We start from the raw sequence: 16791 nt of genomic DNA on the forward strand, positions 1-16791 counted from the left end.
TATGCAGCACATGAGCAGAAAATACAAAACACACGATTGTTTCTCATGTTTTTGTTGATCACACACGACACAGTCAATGAGGCAAATGCTGGATGAAGCCATTGTTTACATACGTACTCGTTTTATTTCATCAGGGAAAACTATACAAAGTCGAAATTACTGGAAGCACAAAAAGGCAAGATTACGGTATAAACTAATATTTGAGTAACTGACAATTAATTGCTGTCATTGATACGTTTTATATATATATATAGACGCTTCCTTTGAAAGTGGCAAACTCGTATACCTCAGGCAGCAGTTGTGCTTACTGGTCAGGAAATAACTGAATAAATTGGTCCATCATTTTGTAAGTAGCTGTGATCTGACTTTATGCTGCACAGTACGAGTCTGTGAACAGCAGGGTGCAGTGAAAGCAAATAGTATCCTCACTGAAGAGCTGTGCAGCTCATTTAACAGTTTGATGTGGATGAAAATTCCTTCTTGGCTTTTTTTGGTTTGTTTTTTGGGTGAATAGTAGCAGAAAATTGTTGACTGACTGTTTTACCAGTTAAATTCTTTTCATGCCAAGCTGCAGTAGAAAATGCTTAATTAAAATTAATAGTAATTTAATACAATGTTCTATTAAGGAAGATTACCACCAAAAACAATGTTTTTAATTCTGCAAATATATTAATGTTGCATTGTTTTAATCAGCAGGCTCATCATGGGCTAAATTCTCCATTGCATTGTCCAGTTTCCTGAAAAGACAACTCCAAACCTCTGTTCTTCATTTGTGTCCACAAGCATTTTTTCCAGTCTACTTTGGACTTGTTGCTAGGCAAACAGTAACCACACAGATGATATCACATTCCTCCAATGCCTCAGAATGATGTCACCGGTTCAGATAACAGTTTGCAGATAACCCCCCATGTCTCTGACATCCACCTTTGCTTCTGAGTTCTGTTCCCACCACTCCATCAATGGACTTTTACCTTTGATGGCGAGCACTGCACATGTTCATTGAAAATTAAAATCTTCGAGTTTGCCACTTCAAACGACAAATCAACATTCGTTACAGTTTAATTTATGGAAAAGTAGCTAAATCATTTCAGACAGTTAAAATTCAACACCCTTAATTGCACACATGAGAAACATCTGAAGGGCCGGCGCAGTGACGCAGGTCGTTAGTAGCGGCCGTTGTACATGCCTGACGGTTCACTGGCCAGCTGCAGGAAACAGGATAAATTATTACTTACATGCTAACATTTAACTGTGAGTGTGTGTGTATTATAACAAATTTACTTACTGCAATTGCTGACTTAACAGCCTGCAGCTGGAAGAAGACTTTGCCTCCCTCCTCTGGACACACAGTCCTTATTTCTTGTTTATTCATTCCCAGAAGCTGTTGTCCACTCAGCACCCCGAGGCTCCTGACAGTGCTGTACAAGAGAACAAATAAAATGATATTAAATGCAAGTGTTATATAGATTGCAAACATGAACTTGTCTGTTACTCCGTGGAGAATGCCACTCACATTTTGGAGAAGCCTTTGTACTCAAGCCAGGCTTGCACCTCTGCAGGTGAGGAGGACCTGTCCAGGGTGACAGGGGCGCGAGGATCTCGCTGGAAGGAAGACTGAAATATCAAATGTGAAGGCTGTTTATGAGCAAACATATTTATTTATGTACACGCTTATGAATATGCCCAATCTGAACGCAAGGCACAAAGTATTTTTGACATGAGGCTTTCTGGTTTCTGTTTGGCGGGTAGTATTTAAACAATGATGGAAAACCACATTGCTCGATTTCTAGGGAAGCTCAGATCATTTAATGTTTGCAGCAACATGTTGGAGATCCTTTCAAGTGCCATCTGTTTTGCTGTTATCTGGTGGGTGGGACAGAATCAGCTCCTTCTCCCTCAGACCTTTTTAACTGACTTAATTTGACTTTTCTTTCTTGTTTACCACTGTTGTGAATTTATAAATTTCTGCACTATCTCATAGTATAAGGCCCTTACCAGCCGCCTGTCGCACTTTTATTTTTAACTGTGTTGTTTATTGTAGACTGTAACATTTCTACTCTTTATTATGCTGCTGTAACAAATCTGTTTCCCTTGTGGGATCAATAAAGTATCTGTCTGTCTATTTGAGCAGCTGTTTGACTGCAGGCAAGTAAACAGTGTGGAGATTCAAAGAGTAAAAGCATTTGCCAAAATCTTGAAACCACATGACATTAAACTTCTTCCACATTTAACATTCATCCCTATTCGTAAGAAAAGAAAAGCAGAACAGTTATGAAAAGTCGTCCTGCTGGAAACCATCAGATAATTGTTGATGGGTTCCCAGGTTGCTTGCGGCTCAGCTCACCGGTAGATCGTCCATGGGTCCGGGGTTCCCTAACGACTCCAAAACATTCAGAGGAATATGTCCTTCCTGGTTACGCGTGTTACGAACAAGCCACCACTGCTTTGCTTTCTGGATCACCTGTGAAAGATCCAAATCCAAATATCTCAAATACTTTGGATTTTGGCAATGAAACTACAAGTTTAAAGAAATATTAATGTTATCTGTCAGTCATTCTGTGCTGCAGCTGCAGTGTTTGCTAGAGTTATTTCAGATTCTAGTTTTGCATTTTAATTTCCTGTATAAGGTTCACAATAGTTACAATACTGGTTGGAAAATATAAACACATGATGTGACACAGTGGCTGAAAGGCTGGAAGGAATTGAAAAGATCTGCAGTTCCCCTTTTTCTTCTTTTGGAGCTGGAAAATGTTATCTACAGCACATTTTTAATTTAAGTTTTATTTAAGTTTACAATGCCCCAAATTACTGTTACATTGCATTGCTAATCATATCTGATAATCCAGATCCCCTCAGAGTGATGGTATATTCCTAAAACAAAATCCTCATCCAGTTTACGGTAAATGAAGGTTTGCTTTTTACTCTATTTTCTTAAATTTCGATGATGTAAAACAGTCTACATCGGATAAACACTACAGATCCTGCTTTTATTTAAAGCTAGAGACAATCCTTATACTGTGTTGGACAAGGTAAGAATAAATCTTGTATTTGCAGTTGTTGAATAATATTTGTGATCTCACCTCAACCACCTCACCCTTCATAACACTCAGCTCTTGGTTGTTTCTGGCCATGAAGTTGTAAATGACACGCATGCTCTGGGGTGGTTCATTGGAGCTGAAAGAGCAGCAGACGAAATACACTTCATATTGGCAGTGCATAAAATTGGAGGAAAAAGTGCTGGGTATACTGAAGAAATGTGATCATTAAGCCATATTTACTGCTGTGTAACAACACTTACGGTGCTGGTGGAGGTGATGGACCCCATGGATTGTTGCCCATAGGCTGTAAAAGTCATAAAATACACCACGATTAACTGAAAAACCTCTTGATGATGGCCTCATTGGTGATATTGTTTTTCTGTTGCCATGAAAATTTAGATTTAAAGGTGCTGAGTGCCAGATGGCAGCAGTGACTACAATTCAAACAACCACTTAGTGGAGATTCTGCAGTTGGTTTAGGAGAGATAGCAACTCAGGTAAGCAAATCAACAGTTCAAAGCAATCTGCTAATCTACTAGGCTACAAACACATTACCAAACTAATTCCTAAAGCAGATGGAGCTACAGCATAACAATTAAGCATCAGCACGGAAACAAAAAGCTTTAAAGGGCATGACTGCTGCAATACTTTGAGTTCACACCCAGGTATGCTATACTGTTTGATGAGCTTCTTTGTTAAGAATGAACCAGGGGGTCGTAATAAGTTCGTACCTCGTCTGGCTGCCGCAGCGTCGATCTGCCTGGGAAGCGTTGGCTGTTGCTTCTGCTCATTGGACCGTTCTGAAAAGGCGACGGGGATGGTACAGGAGGGGGCTGCCAGCCATCATAGAACTCTGGGATGTAATCTGGGACGTTATCGTCCGGCCATCGAGACCTGCAAGTGAAACAGAGGGCAGGAATTATAAAATGCACAACTTCATCCATGAAAATAACACTTATACAACCTGGTAAAAAAAAAAAAAATAGGTTGCACAAGCTACTTTTTGATACAGGGCTTATTTATTTTATTTTTATTAACCATCTGTTTAAAATTTAAAATAAATCTGCTAGACAACTCTGTCAATTGTCAGCCAGTTTCAACTGAACCGGGCCTCTCAAACATGTTTGTGCTGTTGGTGCCTTTTAAATAATTTTCATTACAATTAGCTGACAAATGAAATGTTTTTGTTTGTTTATTTGTACTTCAAGAAGTCTGTGCTCCAGTTTAGGTGAATTAAAATGTTAGTGTTATAGCTGGATATTGATCACCACTAACTAGCAGGTGTTTGTCTTAGTTTATAGATGAAGTTGATAACTTTTCGCTTTTAGCTCCATCAACAACTGTAAAGCTCAAATCCATGTTTTAAAATACAGCTTCATGTTCTTTTTTTATACTGTGTTCTCCTTGTTTACCATAATATAAAATTATTTATATTAATTATTACTCATTTATTCACAGTGCATAAATCAGCAGTAAATAAATAAATAATAGAGAACCTTTGGGTTGTGTGTGAGGCATTTGGCTAAGTGTAGTCAGACTAATAGTAATCTTTAAATATTTGTAAACCATTTCTCATAAACAAGGAATTTCTCTTAAACAAGGAATGATTATTTCTTAGTATTTCTATGTTTTACATTGGTTATTCCAAATTAAACACTTTTTGCACACTTTTTACACAGGTATCAATTTGAATACAGCACATGCAAACAGACACGGCCCACAACAAGTTAGGGCGTGCCAGGGAAGGTATAAGTGTAGTTAAAGTTAAAGGGCTATATATGAGAACTTTCAAAGCTTGATAAAAAGACTAGTAAAATTGTTAGAGGACTGTTAAAGCTGCCTCACCTGGAGATGTTCCAACACTCTCCCAGAGACATCCACAGCTGGTTCTCCTCCGGGCTGACATTTTGCTTTAGCAGGCCTATAGCGGGGTCTGTCAGCAAGGGGGAGATCACATTGGGAGGCAGGTCAAACGGATACTGATGAACTATCTGTGGAAAAAAGAAAGAATCTAGTTATAACCAAACAAGCACTATGCATTATCAGTGTTGGGCAAGTTACTTTGAAAAAGTAATTAATTATAGTTACTAGTTACTTCTTCAAAAAAGTAACTGAGTTAGTAACTGAGTTACAAGCTTAGTAATTAATTACTTGAAAAGTAACTATTGCGTTACTTTAAAAAAAATGTTTAACCCTCTGGGGTCCAGGGTATAATTGGCCATTTTTTACTACTTTTGATTTTCCCTCCACATTTCACCTTTAAAAACTATTTACAAGATAAGTTTGGTATCATTCTTTTCAGCACAAACTCACGTGTCTGAATTTACAGTCATGTTTTTATTTTGACAGACTGTATTAACACAATTGATCTAAACTCAGACAGAAAACATAAAATCTGAGTAGAAAAAGTTATATTTTTTACTGTAACAACCACAAACATGTTTATTGAATCATATTTCATATTTCAAACTTTCATAACTTTAAATGCAATTGTCAATTTTAAAATCCTATGCACAAGTTTTGCAAACAACAAAGTTATTTGCAGCCATTTACCTTTTTTTTAAAATAATAATTTAAAACTATTTACAGAACAATCAGCTGTTCTGCATTTAATAAGATGCCACACAAATTCTTTGTGCCACTCCAAAAAAATAATTTCTGTCCACTATAAAGGAGAACATCACAACCTGATACCTGCAGGTCTGACAACAGCAGGTGTATCACTCCTGTTTTTTTACCTGGAGACAGAAGTCGCCTCATTGTTCTGACACACGCCGTTATTCCCATCACTGTGCATAATATAGCAGCAGTCGTAGCAGTAGTGAGCTTACCATGTTTAAAATCGAGAAGAGCACATGGACAAACTCAGGAGCAGAAGGATTGACCAGTATGCCGTCCAGTTGGGCCTGTAATATGATAACGACTCTTTCAGTCACACACCAGTGCTTTTAGTCACAACTGTAAGCATTTAGACAAGTTTGTTGTAAAACTCCTCACGTTAGTTTGTAATGTGCAGAGACTGAACTGAAGGACTTACCAGCAGATTGAATCCATATTTGACTTTCTGAAGACAGAAGGCATATTCATCCAAAGAAGGCAGACTGAGGGGTGGTCCCAAGGGCTCTGATAAGCAGTCACATTAAGCACTTATTAAACTGCCTGTATCTGTAGGAGGTTATCCTTCATAGGTTACTTGTTTGTGAAAAACATAGACTGATGAAGGCTATTACCATTTTTCTTGCTTTTCTTCTTCTTTGTCTTCTTCTTCTTGCCCATGTCCCCCTGCTGTCCAGGTGTGTTTACTGCAGCTGTAACTTTGCCCACGAAGATCTCCAGATCATTTAGAACATGGTTCAAAATGTCCTAAAAGAAAGCATCATATGAAACTCTCAAGATAAGACAGATAATTCCACAAGAAGATTCAATAATTCATAGAAAATACAGAAGTTTTCACAGCACTAACCGTGTTCCTCTGTGACGCTGTCTTATCACGGTCCATCTCTGGGTTGCTCTGCATGTCATACGGGTCTAAATGGTTCATTGGTTCTACTTGTGGACTATAGGGACGTGAGGAAGGCATATGATCTGCATTGCAACAAAGAGAGAAAAAAATTTCAACAGAAGCTGGTGTGACTTAAACTCGGAATACTAAGGATTCTGAGTTTATTTCTTATTTGCAGAGAAGAAATGTAAAAAGTGCATTTAAGTCGCAGTGAATTCATTAAATAAATTGAATTTCTCTTGGATAATAATGATAATTTCTTTATGTTTCTACTGTACCCGGCTCTCGCCACGATGGGGCCATGAAGTCTGGGGTTGGAGGTCTCCACTCTTCCTGCATAAAGGGGGGCGCAGTCTGACGGAAACTTCCCGGCCTATGTTGTGTCATGGGTTCAAATTCATTCCTGGAAAGAAATGATTAATGAATGTACTGTACTTTCCACATTTGTCCTTCCTGCTTCCCTGGAATTAAATCTTACCCATGTTTTAGGTTTTTAGTTTTTTTTAACACCCTACCTGACATCCGGAGGCTCTCTGTGTTGGTCCAGATTACCACCTCCTCTTTGGACTGCCTTATCCAGGTCGCTCTTGATCAGATCGGCCTGATAGAGCAAACAGGAAGAAAAATCGACATTACAATTATCATCAGCTCTCTGGCGACTTTAAGGAGGTCAAAGTTAACTCACCCAAGTCTCCTCACACTGGAACATGAAGCACCGGCGGTTGCGTTTGCTGCGTTCCTGCACAGTTATCGCCAGCAGAGAGTTGAAGTCGCAGCTGTCCAGCACAGCTTTGATTTGCATGATACAGCTCAAAGGTACCAAGTCCAGTTCTGTCTGTCAAAATCAGATTGATCGAACGTTAATAGCCAACACTGAAAGTCTTTAAAAAGAGGGAAAAGGGGGATTTTATTTGCTCATACATATTTTACATGTTTTTCAGATGTTTCCATTTCATAATTAGAGAATTTTTCCCACACACAGCTTAGCAATTTAAACAGTTATGGTTGTGTAACGGTTTTGCTTCACCTGGTTGCACTTTTATATACTCTTTGGTATGGGAAATGTTACTGCTACAGCACAGAATTATATTTAGTTTTGTTGAAGAAAGTGACCTTAATCTGTGAGCCTTAATCTCAAACCCATCAGGACCCTTTGGGATGAAGTGGAACAATAACATTATGGTATAAGAGAATGGTATAGTAATGTTACTGAGACATTACTATACCATTTCACTTCCTGCACAGACACAATTTTGCATTATTGCTGCTGTATACCACCACAGCGGATTTTAAATCAATAAAGTCGTGATTGAAGTGCAGAATTCAAGAGGTTTAACAAAAGTGCTGCATAAACTATTTAGGAATTACAGACACACAGTGCCCCATGTGCAGAGGCCCAAAGTTAATTGGACAGCTAACAGGTGAGGCCTGCTCCCATGTTAGTTAATGACAAATGAAGCAGACTTAATATCTCAAGTTAATTCAAAGGGATGAATTTGTGTTTTATAGCTTTTTACTGTCATTTTAATTATGAGTCAATGTAAATGTTGGAAGCCATCATTAAGCTCACAAAACAAAGTAAACCAATAATCAGAGACAGCAACAACTTTAGTAGTGGCCACAACAATCTGGTTTAGCATCGGTTAATTGATGTCTTAATTATTTTAGCAGGGTCGCGGGGGGCGCTGGAGCCTATCCCAGCTGTCAAAGGGCGAGAGGCGGGGTACACCCTGGACAGGTCGCCAGTCTGTCACAGGGCCAACACACAGGGACAGACAACCATTCGCACTCACATTCACTCGCACATTCACACCTAGTGGCAATTTGGATTATCCAATTAACCTATCCCCACAAGTTAGGCATACAAAACCACTGGTTATATTTAAGAACAGGAAGGTCAGATTAAACGTTGCCAGAAAACATCTTAAAGAGCTTACACAGCTCTGAAAAATCTTTGGAATGATGAAACAGAGAAAAACAGAGAAACAGCTCGTGATCGCAGCATAACACATCTGTTAAACACAATGGAGGCAATGCTATGGCGTGAACATGTATGGCTGCCAGTGGATCCCTCACCAATAGACTAGTGTTTATTGATGATGTGACTGCTGATAGAAGTATCAGGATGGACTGTGAAGTGCTTTCAGATTCAGATTCAGCCAAATCCTGCAAAACTGTTAATTGGACAGCACTTCACAGTGCAAATGGATAAAGACCCAAAGAAAACCAAGAGAGGAAAATAAATAATGTTCTTTACTTCAACCGACCAGCTTTTCAGTCACTAAAGTCAAAACTGAAGGCAGAGACCCACAAACAAGCAGCAGCTGAAGGTGAAACACAGCGTTTGATGATGTCCATGAGTTCTACACTTTAGGGAATCACCTGTCCATATATATGTGTATATATATATATATATATATATATATATATATATATATATATACATACACACATATATGTCAATAATATCAGTGCAATTTTTTTAAACCCCCTGAATTAAAACTGAAAGTCCTCACTTCAGCCACATTTTGAGGGTTTCAAATCCACTGTGGTGGTGTGCTGACTCAAAACTCTGTCCAACAATCGTACTATAATGTCCCTTCCAGACATTTCATTGTTCTTCTAGAAGTGATGAACCTACTTTGGTCTCAATGTCATTGAGCAGAAGATATGGTCCCTGAACCTCCATGATCATCTCCTGAGGCCACAGACGACCTTTGGCATCCAGGTTCTTGAGCTTAGCCACGCAGTCGTCCACGGTCTTCACCTCCTGGCCATCAATCTCACAGGTGAAAAGATGCTGTGGGTTCAATTAGGAGGGTCAGTGATGATGAGAGCTAAATGTTGTGCTGTTAGTAATGTGTATGTGTCCATGATGATGTAGAGTTTATACTCATTTACCTCCACTCTGACATTGATGCTGTCAGGATTTTTGTTCAGTGTCTCCGAGTACTCCTTTCTCTGCACTGATGTAAAGAACATTCGATTTTGTGCAATATCATCATAAAATATGTATACCTAGATATGAGGTGTTGTAATGCCTGGACATACTGTAAATAGATCTTCCACTGGGTCTGGTTGAGTCACTTCTCCTCAGCGGACTCTCCCTAATTTCATCTTGTTGGAAAGTCCGCCTCGGAGGGAGGTCCTCCGATGTGAAGCCCCTGAAGAAGAAGAAACGATTCCTTAACATTCAGTTTCCTTCCACCTCCATAAAATCGTCTCAGTCAAAGCTCAGCGATATGAAGATAAGCTATCCGCAGTCCACAGCTCAAGTAAGCTTCAGGGTTACTATGGCACTGTGCCGTTTTATTATGCAAGGGTGTGAACGGGTATGTATCAGAAACACCGCAAATCAGCGTCTTATAGCATATTAAATATAACTAGTGAACTTGAAAAGGAAAATTAAATCGACCAACTTTGGGAAATAGGAGAAGGGGGCACTGTTCCCAAACATCTTCAGTCTACCCCGGCTTTAAACTTTAGACTGGGAGGAATCACACAGAAACCACTTGAACCTGTAAGAAACACAAAATGATTTGTTTACTCAGTTGGAACGTTTTCAGATTCTCACAGCTTGGAGCAAAAGATTTCTTCTTAGAGTTCAAATTGATTTGATAAGCAAAGAAACACTTCCTCAGTTCAGCGTGCTTTTATTGCTCCTCACAAGTTCAGCATAGAAAACTACAACAAGGCTTTTCCATACGAGTGACACCACCGAGGCCTGTTTTCTTGTTATTTATAACCATGTTATCATGGGTAGTGCTTTTTTTTTTTTCCATTAAAAATTAAACACAGATTAAATATGAATATACGCAGAGTTACTAATCAAGCACTTAGAGGTTAATATAAAGTAAATCAATTACAAGAACTGCTTTAAGTCCAAGGACTAAATTAGCAAACAGTCTCAATAATAATTTATCTTGAAGACCCATGAATACACAAACCAGCCTCAGTGTTTGTTAGATATTGGTATAAATGACAGGTTGTTATTACGGCTACATATACATTTTCTAAACACATCGAGTGGTTAAGACTAGTTTATTTGGTTATGTATATTTAAGCTATAACTGAAGGTGAGGAGCTTTCATGGCAACAACTACACACTTTCTGTAAAAGCAACGTCACATTTCAGAGCAGGACACAGTGCTGTTCTCAGCAGCTTTTCCCTTTTTAAACCACTTCCTATATAACCTGTCACTTGACCTTTACATAACTGCTGCATGTCGTTTTACCTTGTAGCCTCAGCTCTGCTCCGGTGTCATCGTTCCCTTCTTTCAAACGAATTTGGCACCAACAGGTCTCATAGCCGGTGTGATCCTCACAAACAGCTTCGAGAAAAATTTCCTTAACTTCCTCGTGAAAGCAGCAGGATCAAAGTGCAACTACGTGATAGGAGTGACAGATTGCAAGGGTTGGCCCAATTTGTCACTTGAGGATAAGTATTTGAAGTATGGAAAAAAGGTAGTGGCACATTATGAGGCCAAAGGTTTTGAAATTATTCATAGCACCTCCTCCTCTTCCTACAGGGGGATCAAAGGTCTCAAGTGTTCCTATTCTTGTGCCACTATCTCAAGCATACTCTACCATGGATATAAAACTGTGATGTCACTCACAAAATAGAGCAAACTCTGAATAAGAAAGACACAACCAGCTGAAGATGATAAGAGAACCATTTATTTTACCATCTGCCGACGTGTAAATACTGTACACACCCATAACGCTGACAGAGACAATCTATAAAGAAAGAATAGTTTATTCTGCAAAGAAAAGTGACGTCTCGTCTTCGGGCGATGAGTCCGGGACTAGAGGAGGCTTCTGTAGAGCGATGACAGTTTAGGCTGTAGCTTTGGCCTGAGTGGCCTTGGCCAACACCTTCAGGTCTGTGATGCATTTGGCAATGCTCTCCTTCTCCTAAAAAAACAAAACAAAAACGATATTAAAACTTTGAAACATACAAGGAGTTGGTCTCGAAGTGAAATGATTAGACAGTAAAAATACATATGCATATAACAAATTAAAGAAAAAACATTGACATTTTTTAAATCTTCCACCGAGACTTTTTCTGCCAACACGAGCTTTGCCTATATAAAACAAACACAAGCAAATCAGTAAACATGAAATATCTGACAAACTAAACCATCACGGCCCAAATATGAGACTTTTATTTTTTTAAATCCTTAAAGATTTCTGTTGTTTGGTTTTTTTGACATTTCATGAAAAATAAATAAAAAGGTTTTCGTCTAAATATTTTGAAGAATGGGGCACAGTAGTTTGTTTTTTATTAATAACTTTTATTTATTGGATGTCAGCACCCTAAGCTAGAAAAGAAATAAGAAAAATAAAGACTGACCTGCTGGGGTGTGATGCTGCTGATGACGCTCTTCTCCACCCAGTTAATCATGTGCTCTTGCTCCAGCCTACGGTTGAGGTCCTGCAGCGCAATCTGATAGTCCAAGCGCCTCTTCACCTCATTGGTCACCATATGTAGCCTCTCCCTGTAGTTGGTCTCCAACAGCATGGCCACGTTGTTCTGAGAGGAAAACAGGAGATAGGTATGTTTAACTGTAACAGCTTTAATGTGAAATTCCAGCTCTAGGGATACTTTTTCAAAATAATTAAAAAAAAAAAAAAACTTTTAACAAAAGATATAACTGAAGTAAAAAATGTGTTTTCCGTCAGGACATGTTCAGACATTCAATCACGTAGTGCTGTGTCCCAAACAAATTAGGGCTGTCAGATTTGTAATGCATTTATATACAGACTAAAGAATTAAATTCATTCTATTGTGACATCTATACAAGATAGTTTAGCTATATATGTTAAAATGGTACTGTCAGTCCAAAATCTGGCAACATTTGTATACTGACAGTTTATTTTGAGTGGAAATTCTCCATTAGTGTGAGAATGAGCACCATCATGTGGTTGGATTCAGCAAGTTACACATTTTCTTTTCACAGACTACTCCTGGAGGAGGCAAACAAATAAATAAATACATAAATAAATAAATAATCATGCTGAAAAATTGTTTAAAATTAGATAAATATTAGGCTAGGCCCAGGACTAACGGTTACTGTTCCAGCATCTTAACGTGACACGGTTGATTTACCGGTCAGTCCATGTTCCTACACCCACCCGTGGCTAATAGACTTGGACAGTGACTGAAAGAATGAGCGTCCTCTGAACTTAGATGATTCAGGCATGTGACTAGAACGCCTGCTGGACCCTCCTAAGTGAGGTGTTTCAAGCATGTCCGGCAGTGAGGAGGCTCCAGGAAAGACCCAAGACACATCAGAGAGATGTCTCTCAAAGAGTTTGGACACATCTCACCATCCTACCAGATGAGCTGGAAGAGGAAATCTGGGCATCTCTGTCAGACTGCTGCCCCCACATCCCAAAACTGAATAAGCGGCAGAAAATGGATGGATGGAATAATAAACCAGGAATGGCCTCAAATTATTTTTCCTTTTGTTGCCAAATTAATTACACTAAAATTGCATGAGAGTAAAAGGTGGAGAACGAGTCTAACCTACATATTATTCAGCATATTTCAAACAGTGGTATCATTAGACTGAAAAATGTCATTTTGAAAGTACCCAGTTATTATCAACACTGGTATAGCCACCCAGAGTGATGAGCAACTCACATTAACAAAAAAATAAGTCTCGCCACAGACCGTTTGGTTCCCACAGAGTACTGTGGGGTACACTACAAAGCAAGTTCAACACAGCCAGGCCGTCATTGTGTTAGCTTGCTTGATAAAACCTAAAACCCAGTCACAGATCATTGGTATCAACTCTTTGTTAACCCAGGTTTTCAGCTTCAGGATCAACATGCGCTCACAAACGGGTGTTTACTTCAGCCACAATAAATCCATCTGAGCACTGCCTGCTTCAATCAGAGAAATTATCAGAGAAACTGATGGAAAAATTTTTTTTAAACTGACATTGAAAAGAAAATGGAGCACTGTATAATAAGACGAGAGTAATGTTACAAATGACCATTAGTCATGTGTCAAGCCACGATCATCAAGTTCACCAAGGATCAAAAAATAAATAAATATTGATGTAATCATTTATTTTATCACTAGGCGTAGTCTCTGTTGTAGACACTGGCAGATTAAAGCCTCTTTACTCATTAGTACTTGTCTAGTACCACCTATATGCACCGTGTTGGTATTGCAACACGGCTAAACGTCCCGTAACATCATTTGTACGCAACACGAACGCCACAACAAAGGTGTACGTCAAAGTGATGTGATACCTGCTGCTTGGTCAGTGGCTTTTCGTCAGACTCGGGGAACCCGGCATTGTGAGTTTCAAAGATGTCAGTTTTGATTTTTGTAAAGGACTAGCCAGTTGATGACGAACATTTTCAGATCGCTTGTAACCCCGGCCAACTAGGTACTAAGGACTAATGGTCCCGGTATCAGGTATCAGGTACTATGACCTAATGGAAAAACCCTAAAAACCGCACAGAGCCAAGCCGGCGTGAGTAGGTACTAATGGAAAAGTTGCTGCACGGTGTACTTGTTTATGAATTTGCCTAAGAAGCAGAATCTCCCTGGTTTGATCCCAGTAGGAGAGATTTCACTTTGAATTGTATCAGAAACGGCATCAGGTGTAAAAATATCTGCTAAATCAAACATACAGAGCTACCAGCTGTGGTGACTGCTTAGGGCTAATGTGTTAACCACTACACTACAGACCCACACAAGGTTATAATTCTTCTGCTCTTGGAGCTGAAGGTGGCAGCTGTCAAAATGATGTTAACTGGAATACTTAAGTTAAGATACTGGAATATAAAAACTGAAATGAAAGGATGGTGATGCTTACCCTCTTGGCATCAAAGAGCATCGCCCTCCCTTCTACTCGCCACTGCTCCTTCTTCTCATCCTCAGTGGCTTGAACCAAGCTGGACATGGCGACGTCCTTCACCTCCTGAGCCTTGGCCACTTTTTCCTGAAGACAAAAGCAGCAGAAAATATTGGGGTCATTGGAAAGGTTGTGCACAAGAGAAAAGTCCGTTGGTACAGTACTCTCTCCACTGTGTCCAAACAAAATAAATAAATAAAACTTAACAAAAAGGGATATGAAACCACAAAAAAAAGAAAGAAACAAAAGCAGTGGTTATCAGCCTACCTCGTTCAGTTTGTCAGCAAAAGCTCCAACACTTGGCCCAAATTTCTTCACACCATAGATGATCACAGCTCCTATGGAGGCTGCAGCAAATGTCTCATGGTTGATGACATAGATTTCCTTAGAAAGCATGTACAGGAGGAGGCCAGCACCCAGCATGTAGGGTCCTATTGAGAGAAGAGGGGAAATACAAAATAAAAGTGAGATGTGTAACTACCATTGCACTTAAGATCTTTGGAGACTGTTGATATATTTAAACAGAATCTTAAGAACCATCTATGAAAAAAATCTTAATTGTTAGACTTATTTTTCACTTTTGTTCTTACTTGCTTTTGATTAGCTTATTCATTTCTTTTTGTAAAGGTATGAAGAAAAAAAAACATTCACGCTGCAGGTTTTTTTTTTTTAAACAAATACTTATTGTGAATGCGTTCACAAAAACAGGAGTTTTCAAAAGTTCTGTTTCTGTCAAATGAAGTACGTTCACCAATCATCTGGATGCTTTCAGTGGAAGCAAATTGCTGTTTGCTCATAATCACATACCAGTCTTTAAGTAGTCCTTGCAAAAAGAGAAGTTGAAGAATCCAGTTGATTCAGTGAAAATACTGTGTCCACACAATCAATTTTCTGTGACTTTTCACTTACTTTCTTTAAGACAACGTGAATAATATTAAATGATCATTTTTGATTAAAGACTACACCTGTTACTCCAGTTTTGGGGTACAGCAGCTGGAATAACTCCTCTGGGATGAAGCCATGGCGGACCTTCCCTCCCTTCTCTGGCAGAGGGGGCACCGGAGCCAGACTCTGGGATGATGTGTGCAGACAGCGAGATGCATGGACCACACTGAGGGAGAAAACCACGATTACTAAGCATTTCTTTCTGATGTTATTGGATATTGGTATTAAAACACACACATTTAACACTACAATGACACATACCCAGCTCCAATGGGGCCACTGCTTTTCAGGGCACTAGCTGAAACCCACAAAAAAGTACAAGTGTTAATTACTGTTTTCTCAATAAACACCATTAACAACAAACTTCTGAAAACATTAACGGTCAAATTGTGTACACCTTAAACGCACATCAAGCAGTCCAACACAGAACTATAACACTTAGTATTGGTAGCTATTTGATGGGCTTCGGGCGATCAGTTTGTGAGGTCATCAAAATTAACACAAACTTTTCCATAAAACATCGCAGAAAGGGCAGAAAGCCGACCGATGCTAGCTGTCAATAAGGTGACATTTAGGCGTGCAGAGCTAACGTTAGCTAACGTAGCGTCGATTAACTTGCCTGTGACCAAATAATTAAAACAACAAAATACAGAAGCACTGAAATATCCAGGATTACCTTTGATAACGTCTGATATAAATCTGCAGCCAATAAAATTTCTACCATTTCCGAGGAGCTTGAAGCTATGCTGACAGTTAGCATTAGCATGTCTCATTCAATGTGCGGCCTTCACTTTACCCTTCAGCTCACTTTAAACTTTCCTGCCTCCTGCTTGACAGTCTGCTGGCACCAGCAGTAAGTGGCCATTATTATCATTTTAAAAGCTGTTCTGATGCATACCTGAGACAAAAACGAGCCTGGACAGCATGTCTGAAGGATGAAGTACCAAGTTCCTACAACACCGGGGCACTCTTGTTTCGGCCTCTCTGTGCCCTTCTCTGCAAAGAACCGCAAGGATGGCGGACGCAGGAGAAATCCTCGTGAAACAACGCGAGAGTACAGAAGCGCTTGTGGAGTCAACGCCCTCTAGTGGGCACTGCGTGCAAAGACACACACACACACTGCCCTGAAATTGAATTCGGATTAATAGAAGTGATTAAGGAGTTAATGCAGAGAATTTGGGGTAATTTTTTATGATAAGATCAAGTTTTCTGGATCAATTCATCTTGAAAGGTTGCTGACTTTAAACAAAAACGGCACCACACAGAATATGAAGCCAAACTGCTATTTAGTGTTATTGTTATGCAAGTTAACTGTTACATACACACAAGCATGCACAAGAAAACTAACTAATGAAAGTGTTCAAGCCCACATGCATCATTTGCTAATAATAAAAATACTCATCTAATAAAGCACACACACACACACACACAC

The 16791-nt window shown here is 39.2% G+C and overlaps 2 protein-coding genes across 3 annotated transcripts; both read right to left on the reverse strand.

Moving 5' to 3' along the window:
* Positions 1-114: 114 nt before the first annotated feature.
* eps8l3b (EPS8 signaling adaptor L3b) lies at positions 115-11075 on the reverse strand. 2 transcript variants are annotated; one of them, XM_084917328.1, is made up of 19 exons: positions 9960-11075; positions 9592-9704; positions 9442-9506; positions 9182-9340; positions 7226-7375; positions 7056-7141; positions 6819-6943; positions 6502-6623; positions 6269-6401; positions 6076-6161; positions 5870-5944; positions 4884-5029; positions 3770-3932; positions 3299-3342; positions 3081-3174; positions 2345-2461; positions 1514-1602; positions 1286-1418; positions 115-1205 (listed from the first exon to the last, which is right to left on the reverse strand). In XM_084917328.1, the coding sequence occupies exons 1-19, from the start codon at positions 9995-9997 to the stop codon at positions 1164-1166; spliced, it is 1980 nt and encodes a 659-aa protein (XP_084773454.1). In that variant the 5' UTR covers positions 9998-11075; the 3' UTR covers positions 115-1163. The 2 variants fall into 2 exon arrangements, with proteins under 2 accessions (XP_084773454.1, XP_084773453.1); XM_084917327.1 differs by having other exon boundaries at positions 1514-1614.
* Positions 11076-11195: 120 nt separating this feature from the next.
* Positions 11196-16394, reverse strand: atp5pb (ATP synthase peripheral stalk-membrane subunit b). Its single transcript, XM_084917331.1, has 7 exons — positions 16258-16394; positions 15621-15657; positions 15380-15525; positions 14682-14845; positions 14376-14501; positions 11894-12073; positions 11196-11454 (listed from the first exon to the last, which is right to left on the reverse strand). The coding sequence occupies exons 1-7, from the start codon at positions 16283-16285 to the stop codon at positions 11377-11379; spliced, it is 759 nt and encodes a 252-aa protein (XP_084773457.1). The 5' UTR covers positions 16286-16394; the 3' UTR covers positions 11196-11376.
* Between the last annotated feature and the right edge of the window lie 397 nt (positions 16395-16791).

The sequence above is a fragment of the Perissodus microlepis genome, chromosome 20, assembly GCF_051167445.1.
Source record: "Perissodus microlepis isolate ML-2025 ecotype Zambia chromosome 20, ASM5116744v1, whole genome shotgun sequence".
Lineage (NCBI taxonomy): Eukaryota > Metazoa > Chordata > Actinopteri > Cichliformes > Cichlidae > Perissodus > Perissodus microlepis.

Coding starts and splice junctions, on each gene's coding strand:
- atp5pb (XM_084917331.1), bottom strand. CDS start 16,285: ATGCTGTCCAGGCTCGTTTTTGTCTCAG. Junction 12,074..14,375: donor TGCTCTTTGATGCCAAGAGG/GTAAGCATCACC, acceptor TTTTCCTCTCAG/AACAACGTGGCCATGCTGTT. Junction 11,455..11,893: donor GCAGCATCACACCCCAGCAG/GTCAGTCTTTAT, acceptor TTGTTTTTTTAG/GAGAAGGAGAGCATTGCCAA.
- eps8l3b (XM_084917327.1), bottom strand. CDS start 9,997: ATGTTTGGGAACAGTGCCCCCTTCTCCTATTTCCCAAA. Junction 5,945..6,075: donor AATATGGATTCAATCTGCTG/GTAAGTCCTTCA, acceptor ATCATATTACAG/GCCCAACTGGACGGCATACT. Junction 1,419..1,513: donor TACAAAGGCTTCTCCAAAAT/GTGAGTGGCATT, acceptor TCTCTTGTACAG/CACTGTCAGGAGCCTCGGGG.